The sequence below is a fragment of the Phyllobates terribilis genome, unplaced genomic scaffold (assembly GCF_046119375.1).
Source record: "Phyllobates terribilis strain yellow unplaced genomic scaffold, ASM4611937v1 Scaffold_2__4_contigs__length_985480577, whole genome shotgun sequence".
Lineage (NCBI taxonomy): Eukaryota > Metazoa > Chordata > Amphibia > Anura > Dendrobatidae > Phyllobates > Phyllobates terribilis.
This window is the reverse complement of record NW_027362762.1, coordinates 861,662,413-861,677,080: the sequence shown is the minus strand read 5'-3', so window position 1 is coordinate 861,677,080 and position 14,668 is coordinate 861,662,413. Positions and strand designations below refer to the sequence as shown.

At 43.1% G+C, this 14,668-nt stretch overlaps 1 protein-coding gene across 3 annotated transcripts in view; it reads right to left on the bottom strand.

Annotated features, from left to right (window-relative positions):
- The window catches only part of ABR (ABR activator of RhoGEF and GTPase), a 424,780-nt gene that overhangs the window by 249,671 nt on the left and 160,441 nt on the right, over positions 1–14,668 (bottom strand). For all 3 annotated transcript variants that reach the window (XM_073667980.1, XM_073667981.1, XM_073667985.1), the window contains one exon: positions 2,449–2,633. In XM_073667980.1, the coding sequence (XP_073524081.1) occupies positions 2,449–2,633 (185 nt within the window). The remainder of the gene's footprint in view (positions 1–2,448; positions 2,634–14,668) is intronic.

The following is a 14,668-nucleotide window of genomic DNA, read 5'->3' as shown; positions in this document are numbered from 1 at the left end:
GCATCGGTAAAGCACCATAGTGCTTCAAAGCTTGCTTTAGGAACTTTGTTACTTGTATAATATATCAGCCATTTTATTTATATATAATATAATAGATCGACAGATAGATCGATAGATGCAATGCATACTATGTCACAATCTGCCTAGTTAGTAACAGATTTTTGGAGCTGAGGAGGTGTCACTGAGTACGTTATCTGTCATTTGGGGGGTCTGAATCACTGGGTGACAATCCCTTTGGCTGCTCTAAGAAGTTGACGTTTTAAAATCAAGAAATCAAAGAAGGATCTTTTAATTTTAGAGGAAAATACTCTGATGGTAAAAAAAATCTGATATATAATCTGTACTAAAGAAATGTAGTAAGGGAGAACTCAGCAGAACACATGAAGAACGTGGAAACACCAAGGCTGCAGACGATTATTCTTCATCACATTTTCATTAATGGCTATGCTATAATGACATGACGCATCACATCTGCTATCAGATGGTTTTTATTTTGGTTTTTTTTTTTCCCCCAGTTAACGTTACTGGATGTTGCTGATCTGTACGTAAAGTCTCACTGAATACGTACAAGTAATATAGAGATTGCAATGTGTAATTGTCCACGTATTGGCTGCATCTGTGTGTCACCTACAGAAGACTGGATAATGAGGATGTTACAGATCACAAGAACTAATAGCCCAGCAAATGCCTCTGCAAAGAAATGAATCACGACCGAGAAGCAGGGGATTCACATACATATCGGATATATCAGATATACAATGAGTAGGGGATAATAGGATTTTCTTTGTGAGACAATAGTGATTTTGATAATTGGGGGAGAAGATTAAAAAATAATGTGAAATCGTGTTCCCCAACCAGAGACTCTCGGCCCCCTGTATGTGGTTCCCCGGTTGTAGACCGTGTTACATACTATTGTGCACTAGTGGCTCCAGTGATCACAGCATTGCAAAACGTGCTACTAGGGACAAAACATTACACTGGTAGTGGAAGTGTAACTAAAGTTTGAACTTTTTTTTTTCATATTTGACAGGTGCATTTAAATTGCCTGCAAATTGGTGGGGGACTGGGTGTAAGACCCCCACAGATTGCTCAGTAGACCACCGTACAGTGCGCAGCTCAGCAGACAGGAGTGCATAGCACACAGATCAGGGTATGGATTCAATAAAACTCATGTTGCGCTCTGTTTGGCAGGCTACTGAGCGATCGATAGGGGTCTCAGGACCCCTATCACCCATCTACAGTTAATTAAAGTGCCTATCAAATAGGAAAACAAAGTGTTCAAAGTTACTCTAACACTAAAAATTATATTATATCAACTGAATATATATTTAGTATAGTTTCCTGTTCAAAACCACAACTTTTAAAAGTGCATACCATAAAAGTACTTTACAGTGGTGACCAATTCCTTTGTGATTGATGCCCCCCACGTGATACAGCACCAAGTGCACCACAAAACAGTTGCTATCCCCCCAAAAAAAACAAATGGAAGCACAAGGACCCATAAACACTCCTCACATCTTGTCCCTTCATTACACATCATGCCTGGCAATGGGGTGTAATTCAGGTCACAAGGAAGCATAGACAACTTGATTCCATATGCCTTAATTTAACGGCTCTTACAGAACACAGAAAATCACTCCCCCTCACTCATCACATCTGAGTAATTTCTGACATCCATAATATCCAGGCAACGAGATAGGAGAACAAGAGCAAAAGAAACAACACATATCACACATTAACTGCTGGCACGTTTCACTATTAGACAACTCTAAAGCTTTTGATCTCAAATGCACATTGAACTTTTTTTTTCTTAATTACCTAAAAGGGAAATAAATTTAGAACAGAAACCATCATCATCCAGATCAGAGATGATCTAAGGCACAGTCAAGGATTTGTAAGGTAATGATCACAGATACTAACCAAGCTTAATTTGGAAAAGACAGGTTCCCCTTGAGGAGACCTAGCTGGTGTAAAACATCCTATAGACAATGTTCCTTGTGAAAATGTATGCAAAGTCGCTCTCCTCCAAAACCAAGCTCGATGCAAACATATAAATAACAATATCCAAAGTTATTACATAAAATTGCAAATAGCAATGCAAAACCGAATGCCCAAAATACAACAACGGTACGCTGCCGTACGAGATGCATTCAATATAGCAATAAGGGGTACAGTAACAGACGGCAATAGTATCGAGGAGACTTTATACTAGAGGAGTAAATCTACAAATCCTATACTTCTCCAATCCAAGAAAAAGAACAAAAATGACGTGATATAATAAAAATAATAATTATGCCTTCTGAAAACAGGATAAAAAGTACCAGTATCGGCAAAGAACAAAAAAAAATGACATGCTATAATAAAAATGATAATTATACACTCTGAAAACAGGATAAAAGTAGTAATATTAGCAAATAATCATTTAAGGAAATGAAAAAATGTCTTTACCTCGGGAAGTAAGCCCTCTGTCGGAGTAGGGGAGACACCATCCACACTGTCTTGACTTCTGGCACTGAGCTGTGGAGACATGGTTGGAGATTCATCGATGTAGGGCATGGTTTCTGACCCCTCACGAGAGCTCTTCTGCTCCTCATTCCCTTCGGCGTCGTACCCGTCGGTGCCGTAGTTGAAATCTGTGACGAGGAATAAGAAAGGCCGTTGAGTGCCTTCGATAAGGGCGGCCAACGAAGACGAGTACGGCTTGTGCCTGGGGGTCATACTGGCATCTGAGCTTCTTAAGGGGAGAAGAGAAAAGAAATGGGAAGAACGGGGAACGAACGCTATAAAAGGTTGACAGAAAAGAGAAAAGGATGAAAACGAGCACACGACGAGGAAGGGGGAAACTGAAGGAAAGGGGAATAAAATAAAAGGCAAACAAGTTTAAATATGTAGATGAGCAGGTGTGAGGAAAAGTGAAAACTAGAATATAGAGTTATCGAAGAACCAGAATAAAAAGCAAGACAAACATAGAAACGGTGAGATAATTAGGGGATAAGGAGAAATAAATATACTGAAAAACGATAATAAGAGGAGAGCACGGAGAGACGGAGGACGGCACGGCACATAGGAGAAGCATCGGAAAGCTGGAGAAGAAGCCAGAGGTGCAGTCCCCAGGTTACATGGAGGCTACAGAGGTCAGTTGACCACCTCTGAAGCACACAACGACTGAGGGATTAGGGGAAGCCTGTAAGCTTGTGAAAACTGGAAAATCAGCGGCTGTCCACAGATGACAGCATCTGAGCTATTCCGGGCCCTGCTCGTTGCCTCCTTCTCTGAGTCAGAGACAGAAGGGGGGTGTGGGGGCTCACTGTTTCCATTTTAAAGCTCCAGTTATTGTACAAATACAATTTATAAAAAGGTACATGTAAAAAGAACACCTTTACTGCGGAGTCGATTTCTCTGCCAATTGTTTTCTTTTTCTTTTTTCTCCCCCCGAGAGCGCTGTTTTATGTTCTATACGTTTAAGATTTAACTCTAAATCATAGGCCTTAAGCCCCTGGAACTGGCATCACCATAGCAACCTTCAATGCAGGAGTTTTAGAAAATGTGCAGACACTTTACAAAAGTCCTAATCGGTTACTGTTGAGAGGAGTGGGCTTCTCGAAGCGGAAGAGAATGGACATGAAACAAAAACAGAAAAGAGAAGTGACAAGCATGCAGGTAAATGGCTGATGGCTGGCACCATGCCCAAGCTCAGCACACCGTGCCGCCCATCAAGCTGCCCATCAAAGGCACAGAACAATGTGGTAGGATGTCCGTAAATATTAAGGCCAATTTAAGCTGCGCAGAGATACATAAGGTTGATATTAAATCCATCTTAGAGGGGTATTCCAGATTATAAAAATAATTACCTATCCACTGGTCCCATCTCCATGAGATCGTAGGGGATCTTTGTCGACATTCTCCTTTGGCTGTAAGACCACGGAGGATGAATGAAGCAGACAGTCATATACGCACCTTGCTGCCTCATTTCTTATTTATGGCAGTGACAATGATAGCCGACTGCTGCACTCGGTTATCCGTGTCAGTGGTGCTATAGACTTTGAATGAAACAAAAGGGTATATGTGTGACCGAACGCTCCATTCAACCAATTGTAACCATTGAAGAACCAACAAAGTTCCCATTGTACTGGTTATAGTAGAGGTCCCAACCTGGGATCCGCAACAATCTAACAGGTAGCACTTATCCAATGGATAGGTTAAAAATTTTTAAGACTAGGGTAACCAATTAATGTCATGTATAAGTGCATTTCATACGATAAAGGTGGTACACAGATTCTGCCAAGGGATGATGGAAAGTGGCTCTTTCATAGGAAAAACAGTAGTGCTTGGCCAAGCAGAGCTCTCCTGTGTATAGAGTGTCGGGAGAGATGCCCGTCTGCTGAACGTTTAGATAGCTAATGTGTATCACAACTCCTCCAGTACTAGCATCTGCCATATATTTATAGACAAAATCTTAAAGGGAATGTGTCAGAAAGAGCAACCCTCCTAAGCAATCTATATGGGCATGTAGGTCATGGAATGATGAATAAAATGATACCTTAATATCTGTGATACGATGCTTTATTCCAGAGAAATACATGTTTTTGTCAATATGTAAATGAGCTGTTAAGATCTATGGGCTGGCCATAGATCTCCCCGAGAATTTGTTGTCAGGAAGGATGCCACGTCCACCTAACAGGTATTTTCTCCTATTTTGGAGTGGCGATTTTGAAGCCCCAGCCCTAATGGTGGCTATGACATTTACCCCATTCTCCAATGATGAGCATATGACGAAACACATCGGGAGTCTAAAGGGGAATCTATATTCCAGTTTCTTGGTGGGATCGTTTGGGGAAATGTGTGATATATTGGTGATAATACCCTTCCTCTTATTCCCAGACCGGGCATCTGATGGCTACTTTACCCAGAATGGATCGGGATTTACCTGTATAGGACAACCACTTGGTGAGATTGTTCCATATTGCTTGTTCCTTATATCTATTGATATGTATATCACTTGTGAGGCCATTTAAGTCCCCAAGCTTTTTTAGACTATTTGTCTGTATATGTTCTTATGAGCTTTTTTAGAGATTTGAATTAACAGTTATATTTTAATAATACCACTATCTACCTTGCTGACAATATACTCTATGATTGGTAGACAGCCAAACTAGTAATACCTCCCCGAGAATTTGCCTCCAGAGATCATTTTTAATGAAAGTGGGTGTTACCAATGTGAGACGTGTAGATCAGGAGAGCGGACTGTCAGTCATTACATGTCTCACACTGGTAATGGCCCATTTTCATTTAAAATAATCTCTGGGGACAAATTCTCATGTAGATCTCTGTCCGGCCCATAGATCTTAACAGTTAATTTATAGAGATGAGCAAACTGTAAAGGTTGGGGTTCACAATGGACACCTACTGTCCGGTGGTCAACTACAACCACAGACTTCTCCCGGAAGTCCATTTTAGTGTTCGGAGTTCGTTTATGAGAGTGACCCTTTTGAAGTCCCATAGCCCTTACTACAACCATTAAGCATCACCAAAGTTCAGGTTCCCATTGACTTTTATAGGGATTTGGGTTCAAGTTCAGATAGAATTCTTTGGACTAAAGTTCGCTCTAACCCGAACATTCATGGGTCCGCTCATCACTACTCATTTACATACAAGAAAAACATGGATTTCTCTGGCATAAGACATCGGATCGCAGATATCAAGGTATCATTTTATTCCGCTCCTATGACCTACATTCCCTTATAAATGGTTTAGTGGCGTTGATCATACTGATCCCCTATAATCTATATAAATGTCCACATACTGACTTAGCCCTGTATCTCAATAGGCATTGGATTTTCTGTTGTACAGGGTCTCCATATGGCACCAAATTATGGAACGGTTTTTGTTTTTACCCAAAAACAATACTTCTAAGGGAGAATTCCACATATGATGTCTGATCATACTCGTACATTTTGGGGATTAGCCCTTTTGAGGTCCTCTCACTGGACTTAACATAGGTCTTGCTCTGGCATTTGTCTCCACTATACCATATGGCTGATTCTAGTACCACTTAGTGACAGACCGGAGAACAAATCTCTGAAAAAACAGTAATGTTAACTTTTAACCAGCCAGGGAGGGTTTTTTAGTAAGTTCATCTTATTTGGGTCCATAACTGGATGTCTATGGCGCCCAATGGTTAGACCCTGGTCCTTGTTTTACTCAGGTATCAGGAGTGCCGTCTATTACAATACTTGTGGAACTGGTGCTGATGGAATTGTTTTTCTTACAATTTGAACAATTTAGCTATAAAAACATAGTACTGAAAAAAGGAAAATAGATGTACAGATTAGCTGTCATTCTTTGATTGGTATGAGTTGCAATGGCCTTGAACACAATCACACAGAAGTTGTCACATCGTAAAGGGTTAGTCCTTAAAAATCAGGTTACCCCTAATCTATGGAGCGATGATAACTTGCTGATTGCTGGAGCTCTGCAGCACTGTCCTGAATGTGCAGCCTCTGCTCCATTCACTGCCTATGAGACTGACGATTATAACGCTATTCCAGTCAGTCCCATAGACCAGTGTTCCTACACTCCTCAAGGCCCAGCAACAGATCATGCTTAAAGGATTTCCTTAGTATTGATCTGGTGGTGGGATCCTAGTCATATACAATGAATGGAGCGGAGGCCGAGAATGCGCATTTCATTTAGGACGGGGCTAGAGCTTTGTTCTCAGGATCGCTTGATTTTTATGCAAATAATCCTTTAAGAGGGAAAAAAAAACCTTTTAGGCCATGAGTTTTCACTCCATTTTCATTACATATATTTCTTCTGTCTGACCAGGAAACTTAGTGTATAAGAATTCCGAACCTGTAAAAGTCATTTCCACCCTCCGTCAGCAAGACACCTACGCTTATGGATTAGTACTCATTTACATAATTAATGTACGGTAAAAGCATGAGGTAGATTTTAAGTCAGTGGACAAAAAACCATTCCGATCAATAGCTCTTACTCAGTGAGCGCACAATACTTCGTGCACACTCTAGTCCTTCGTTATAACCATCAGCAAAAGAGCCGGACCACCGAGGACTCGCTGCAGTCTTCAACTGAGCAATTCTTTAGGCTCGTTACACACAGGCGGACTTATCAAAACTGTCAGACACTAATACTCTTATTAATGAAAGTAATTTTGCCAGAATTCTTGTGTAAATTAACATACTTAGAAAAATTAGACTTGTGAAAACGTCAAAAGTGGCAACATTTTCTCCCAGCTCCACCAAAATGGGCAGAGCTGTGGTGGGCCGGGTGTGCAGAGGGACCCAACTCATAACAAGGAGCAAGCCACTCGTCAGACACTCCTTTTCATGAATCAGGAGCGTCTGACTCCACCAAGTCTCCTCATCAAAACCAGCGAGAAAATCACCGGTCTTGATAAATCAGGTCTAAGGCTATCTTTCACCATGTGCACACAAGCAGTGTTTTCCCAATGCTGTTTTTTGGTAATTTTTTGTGGCAGCTCTGCAGTTGTCGCTTTTTTTTTTTTTTTTTTCTTCCTTGTATGTACGTATAAAATAGAGAGTACCTTCTAAGCAGAAGCCGCATAAAGAATGGCAACGTCACTTCTTTTAAACAAATGGAATATTTAGATATTTCACATTCCATCTGAATCAACCTTAGGCTTTGGGACAAAAACAGCATGAAAAATTACATTAAAAAACATTAAACAACAAAAAAGTCCTTGGAGACGCAATCAATTTTCGTTTTCAGTTTCCAAACGCTAAAATGCTGCTGTCAGGGTAGAACTGCTGTGATCAGAGTGGGACCAGTCTCTTGTATTCACTCCCAACATGTAGTGCGCACATTCGCCATTCGTGTACAGTGGATGCCACCCAGGACTCCGAAACAAAAAGTAAACATTTTTTGCTTCCGAAAATGGTAAACCTCAAAAGCACTATCTGACTTACACTAGTGACTGAAGCCTTCTACGCCCCCAATATATAGGTCTACAGCAGCATACATTGGATTTCAACTTCCACAGTGGAAGCTCGACTGCAGTTTTCAGCGTATGGTAGACTTTATGTTGTCCCTCTGTATAAGGTGGTTTAGCAGATTGTGCTTTGCTATACAGTAAGAATTATACCGACTGCCCTAGGATATTTCAACATACCACCTCGACATGCGTTCAGAGCATGTTGGCCTAGGTGCATGCGTCCGGTGCTTCCCACCAAGTGCAGAGTAAAATAAAATATGAACAGACCATAAGTATTAGTCTCTGAGATCCTATTTTTATGACTACCCTGAAATATAGAAAAAGTAGATGATCCAGTTTTCCAACTCCAGAAAAACATCAAAGTCTGACATGATGGATGAGACCACAGGAAAACTCACATCAACTGACGCGCTTAAAGCATGTAAAAATGAAATGCTTTACCTTGAAAGACAGACCATATAAACCATATATCAAACTCCAGTCCATGGGCCAAATCTGGTCCGCAGGGTGATTATATTTGGCCCGCAACACCAGAACCGCCATCCCTATGTGGGGCCATTATTCTGTATGGAGGACTATGTGGGGGCCCATTATTCTGTATGGAGGACTATGTGGGGGCCTATATTCTGTATGGAGGACTATGTAGGGGCCCATTATTCTGTATGGAGGACTATGTAGGGGCCCATTATTCTGTATGGAGGACTATGTAGGGGCCCATTATTCTGTATGGAGGACTATGTAGGGGCCCATTATTCTGTATGGAGGACTATGTGGGGGCCCATTATTCTGTATGGAGGACTATGTGGGGGCCCATTATACTGCTACAAGGAATGTGACACTTGTAGCCCATGTCCTGGATACGTCTGTGTGTGGTGGCTCTTGAAGCAATGACTCCAGCAGCGGTCCACTCCTTGTGAATCTCCCCCAAATTTTTGAATGGCCTTTTCTTAACAATCCTTTCAAGGCTGTGGTTATCCCGGTTGCTTGTGCACCTTTTTCAACCAAACTTTTTCCTTCCACTCAACTTTCCATTAATATGCTTGAATACAGCACTGTGAACAGCCAGCTTCTTTAGCAATGACCTTTTGTGGCTTACCCTCCTTGTTGAGTGTGTCAATGACTGCCTTCTGGACATCTGTCAAGTCAGCAGTCTTCCCCATGAATGTGGAGCCTACTGAAACAGACTAAGGGACCTTTTTAAAAGTGTAGGAAGCCTTTGCAGGTGTTTTTTTAAATTATTTTAACCTACTAAATTAATGACTTTTGTGTTTACATTGGCTGTAAGCCATAATCCTCAACATTAACAGAAATAAACACTTGAAATAGATCACTCTGTTTGTAATCACGCTATATAATATATGAGTTTCACTTTTTGTATTGGAGAACTAAAATAAATAAACTTTTTGATGATATTCTAATTTTGTGAGAAGCACTTGTAGACCATCTTGAAATTAACACCATATAAACCTGTGTCCCCACCAAAATCTAGTCCTTACGCCCAGCCAACAGATAAGGTTTTCCTTAGTATTGTACAGGTGATGGAGTTATGATCACAGCATCAGAAATTGCCACACGTTCCCTCACTGGAATCCTAAGGAAATCATTAAAAATGATCCGTTGTGGGACCGCGATTTTGGGAAAGACCGATATACAGTATTGCAGATTAGCTAGGTCTGTTGAAATCATAGAAAAAAAAAAAATATATATATATATTTACAGAAAAAGGTAATATAGTTTCAAAAGGATAGTCTTAAAGGTGTTGTTCATTCCCAAAAAATCCATCTATAATTCTGTAAAATAAATACCGATCCCTCAGTTACATATACTGCACCAGTCGCCATACGTCCATCCAGACAAAAAAGGAAGTAGAGAGAGCGAATCTGTATTTCCTGCTTTGTTAAGATGTACACTTGACCACTGCAGCCAATCATAGGCGGCAGCAGTGGCATGAAGATCTGTAGTGTGGCCGATGCTTGTGTATATATAGTATGTAAGTCTAGAAACAAAGAGGTTAATGAAGAAGCAAAGGGAAAGATGAGCAGAATGAGATCTTGTGTTTGTGTGATAAGCCGTGGGAGGACTAGAATTATTTTCAAAGAACTCCTGCGGGCGAGATACTGAGTTAACTGTTTAGAGAAAGCGCTCAATGAAATATTAAGTGCCACAAAGAATTACAGTACTTCTACATAATACCAAAAACACAGCATGTGTGAGCAGGAATAGCGCCCCCATGCTGTGCAGCGCCAGCAGTCTGCCATACAAGGAGACTTCTAAAGCCTTCTGGATAGAAAACAGTTAAAGCGGTGAATTAATTTGTGCAATTTAATCTCAGGTCAGGGGAATTTCTTTAAAAGCAAAGGATTGAGTCACTTACTCCAGGATCACACCTCGCACTCTGCAGCTTACGGCTCGTGGTGACAACATTACATGGGACTGCCAAATACAGATCAACCAAAGGCTGGAATCACTTATTTTATTCCTTCACGATTTTTTTTTCACTTATAAAAAAAACAAGCTATGAACATTGCCAGCATTTGTTTACAATAGTTTTTAGTGCTTTTCTTCTATTCATTACATACGTAACTATTTTTTTTCTGAAATTTTTTCAAGTCAACAAAAAAAAAAAACTCCGACCACTGACCCTAAAAATTAACCAGAAAGAAACCTTACGGGAAAAATTATTGGAGGGATATTAACAACTTACTATAGCTCAGTTTGCACTGCCCCAAAGCATATACATGTGGTGCTCCACAATATGTGTTTGACACTTTCTGGTCGACTTGACAGCGGGATGTAACAAATGTGCCAAAATTTAGGGTAATAATAGGTTTTTTTTTTAGCAGAAATGCTTTTCTTCTTTTCTTCTGTTTTTTTTAAAGCAGATGTGATGGGAAAAGTTGAGGGTGCGGAATTCTCTACTGTCTTAGATCAGCATCACCATTTATACCAGGGGGGAAACAAAATTAAAGGGAACCAGTCAGCACTTTTTTTTCTACATATGTGAAAGTAGTAGTATGGCTGTATAGGCGCTTGATTCAGAATAAAAAATGAATCCTTTTTTGGAGACATCCGATGTGACAGCCATGAGAGATCTAGTGCAGAACTAACATGCAAATCAGGCTGGAAGTGCAATGGGGGTGTGTCAATGCATTTAGTAAAAGCAGTACAAGTACACTAACACCCATCCTCCCCATTACACTTGCAGTCTGGTTTGCATATGGCTTCTGCACTAGATTTCCCATGACTTGGCACATCGAAGCTGTACAAAAAAAAAAAAGCATAATTTTTTATTGTGAGACAAGTGCCCATACGACCATACTACTACTTCCACATGTAAAAAAACGTGCTGATAGGTTGCTCTTAATACTGCTGTACAATAATTCCCGTCAGGCTAAGGCTGCACTCAAAGATGTGTGTTTCACGGTCCGCGATCCACAGACTGTCCGCGGGGCTCCCAAACCAAATTCAACAGCCTCAGTGGCATATTTGAGGCAGTCAAGATTATGTCAGGACTCCGGAGACCGACGGCCAAACCGTGCATCGAAGTCCATACTCTTACCATGGCACACAGAGTCCGGCCTAAGTAAAGCAGATCTAACACCTGTATCTTCTTCTGTGATGAGATCTCTACCCCACCCGCTGCTCTCACTCAAGAGCCGCCATGTATCTGCATGTACAGATGGCATCAGTTACTAATGAGGAGGGTGGGAGAGGCGGGGAAAACCCCACGATCATATGTACAGCGAACTCCATTAGTCCTTTTAATTCTGTCTAAGCCACACTGTACGATATATATTTTTTAATTGGGTCTCATACTACAACAGTACCTGAGTATTCCAGCACTGCCAATATTGGGGTACATAGTTGATAAGGTTGGAAAAGAAAAAAAAAAAGTCCAATCTAAAATCATACAGAATGCCCAACCATATAGCTGAAAGAATCTAAAGGTTCAAAAAGGGTTGTTTCAGGATCCTATCTGCAGGAGCACACTGCTCCCCTGCCTCCCTCAGGATCCTATCTGCAGGAGCACACTGCTCCCCTGCCTCCCTCAGGATCCTATCTGCAGGAGCATACTGCTCCCCTGCCTCCCTCAGGATCCTATCTGCAGGAGCACACTGCTCCCCTGCCTCCCTCAGGATCCTAGTCTGCAGGAGCACACACCTCCCCTGCCTCCCTCAGGATCCTATCTGCAGGAGCACACTGCTCCCCTGCCTCCCTCAGCATCCTATCTGCAGGAGCACACTGCTCCCCTGCCTCCCTCAGCATCCTATCTGCAGGAGCACACTGCTCCCCTGCCTCCCTCAGGATCCTATCTGCAGGAGCACACCGCTCCCCTGCCTCCCTCAGCATCCTATCTGCAGGAGCACACTGCTCCCCTGCCTCCCTCAGCATCCTATCTGCAGGAGCACACTGCTCCCCTGCCTCCCTCAGGATCCTAGTCTGCAGGAGCACACACCTCCCCTGCCTCCCTCAGGATCCTAGCTGCAGGAGCACACCGCTCCCCTGACTCCCTCAGGATCCTATCTGCAGGAGCACACTGCTCCCCTGCCTCCCTCAGCATCCTATCTGCAGGAGCACACTGCTCCCCTGCCTCCCTCAGGATCCTAGTCTGCAGGAGCACACTGCTCCCCTGCCTCCCTCAGGATCCTAGTCTGCAGGAGCACACTGATCCCCTGCCTCCCTCAGGATCCTATCTGCAGGAGCACACTGCTCCCCTGCCTCCCTCAGGATCCTATCTGCAGGAGCACACTGCTCCCCTGCCTCCCTCAGGATCCTATCTGCAGGAGCACACTGCTCCCCTGCCTCCCTCAGGATCCTATCTGCAGGAGCACACTGCTCCCCTGCCTCCCTCAGGATCCTATCTGCAGGAGCACACTGCTCCCCTGCCTCCCTCAGCATTCTATCTGCAGGAGCACACTGCTCCCCTGCCTCCCTCAGCATCCTATCTGCAGGAGCATACTGCTCCCCTGCCTCCCTCAGGATCCTATCTGCAGGAGCACACTGCTCCCCTGCCTCCCTCAGCATCCTATCTGCAGGAGCACACTGCTCCCCTGCCTCCCTCAGGATCCTATCTGCAGGAGCATACTGCTCCCCTGCCTCCCTCAGCATCCTATCTGCAGGAGCACACTGCTCCCCAGCCTCCCTCAGCATCCTATCTGCAGGAGCACACTGCTCCCCTGCCTCCCTCAGCATCCTATCTGCAGGAGCACACTGCTCCCCTGCCTCCCTCAGCATCCTATCTGCAGGAGCACACACCTCCCCTGCCTCCCTCAGGATCCTATCTGCAGGAGCACACACCTCCCCTGCCTCCCTCAGGATTCTATCTGCAGGAGCACACACCTCCCCTGCCATCCTGCTTTCCAAGGGCAGTGTGTTGCTGATGTTTGACAGTTTTGGCATGGCCGAGCCACTGGTCCGAAGCAGAGACAACTTTACCTCTAACATTAGACGAGTGCAGGGGCGATGAAGCTGATCCAATTCAGCAACCCTGCCAGTTGCACAGCAGCTCTTGCTGGCTATATGATCCTTGCCTAGAAAACTGGCTACCTATGAAACTGCAGAGATTGCAAAAAGGATTTTTAATAAAATTGCAAAGTTGCTTGCTTTTACAATCACTTTGTAATTATACCCATTTAATAAGATAAAACAAACCTTTTAAAGGGAATATGAAAGCAATAATGTAGGGACAGAGACACAGATTCTAGTGACGGTCCCTACATAATGCTGCTCTCAGATTACATAACAAAACCTGCTGACAGATTCACCTTAAAAGGAACCAGTCATCCGATTTGTGTCGCCCAAACCGCAGTCAGCATGAATCAGAGCCTGGTTGCAGACAGATAGTACTCCTAAAAAGCTCTGGCATTGCAGACAAAATATAATTTAAAGATTCGGCCAGGGTCCATAGCCAGAGACTAGACTAGTCTGGCTGTGTCCCTGCCGGCTTTCTCCCATAGACACTGCGGGTGACTGACTGGTCTCCTGCTCATATGTACATGAAATGTGCATATAGAATGAACATACAAGTGAGACTATTGTTATGCTAGACTGAGGAAAGCAATCTGGTGTAGTTTGTGACCAGACCTGTCCGTCAGTCTCCTCCAATTGTAGAACACCTCACATGGGTAAGCTGCTTTTCTACTGGAGGAGGTTGATGGACTGGTCCGGTCACACGCTCCTCCATCAACAGCTGTTTTATGGACTGAAGTGCTGGTCAGTTTGTGATGAATGCTGCACTAACTAGAGAAAGTGGCTGACTACTTAATGCTAAATTAGACATAAAAGTGGTTGTCCCGTTAAAGAAAAGTTCCGCCTAGAAGCTCCGTTAATAGTAAAAAACAAAAACTATGCTTTCCTTATCCTGCACCAATTCTCCACCACTGTTCCCAGTGTTTGTCTGCAGCACTGGTGTCACATTAATAGTGCTGCAGCCAATCAGTGACCTCAGGGGCTCTGAGCGGCTCGCGCCATCTACATCGGCAGAGCCGCTGAGCTCATTTATTGTCTTCAGCACAGTCAACGTGACATCAGTGCTGTGGACAACAACAGACACAGGGAGCAGCAGTGGAGACTAGCGCTGGACCAGGGGAGGGCAGGGAAAGTTTTTTTAAATACTAAACCCTTATAGGAAAAAGGAGATAACTCTTAAGACTAACCATACAAAATTGTGATTTATCTACAGTACTTGCAGTAGAT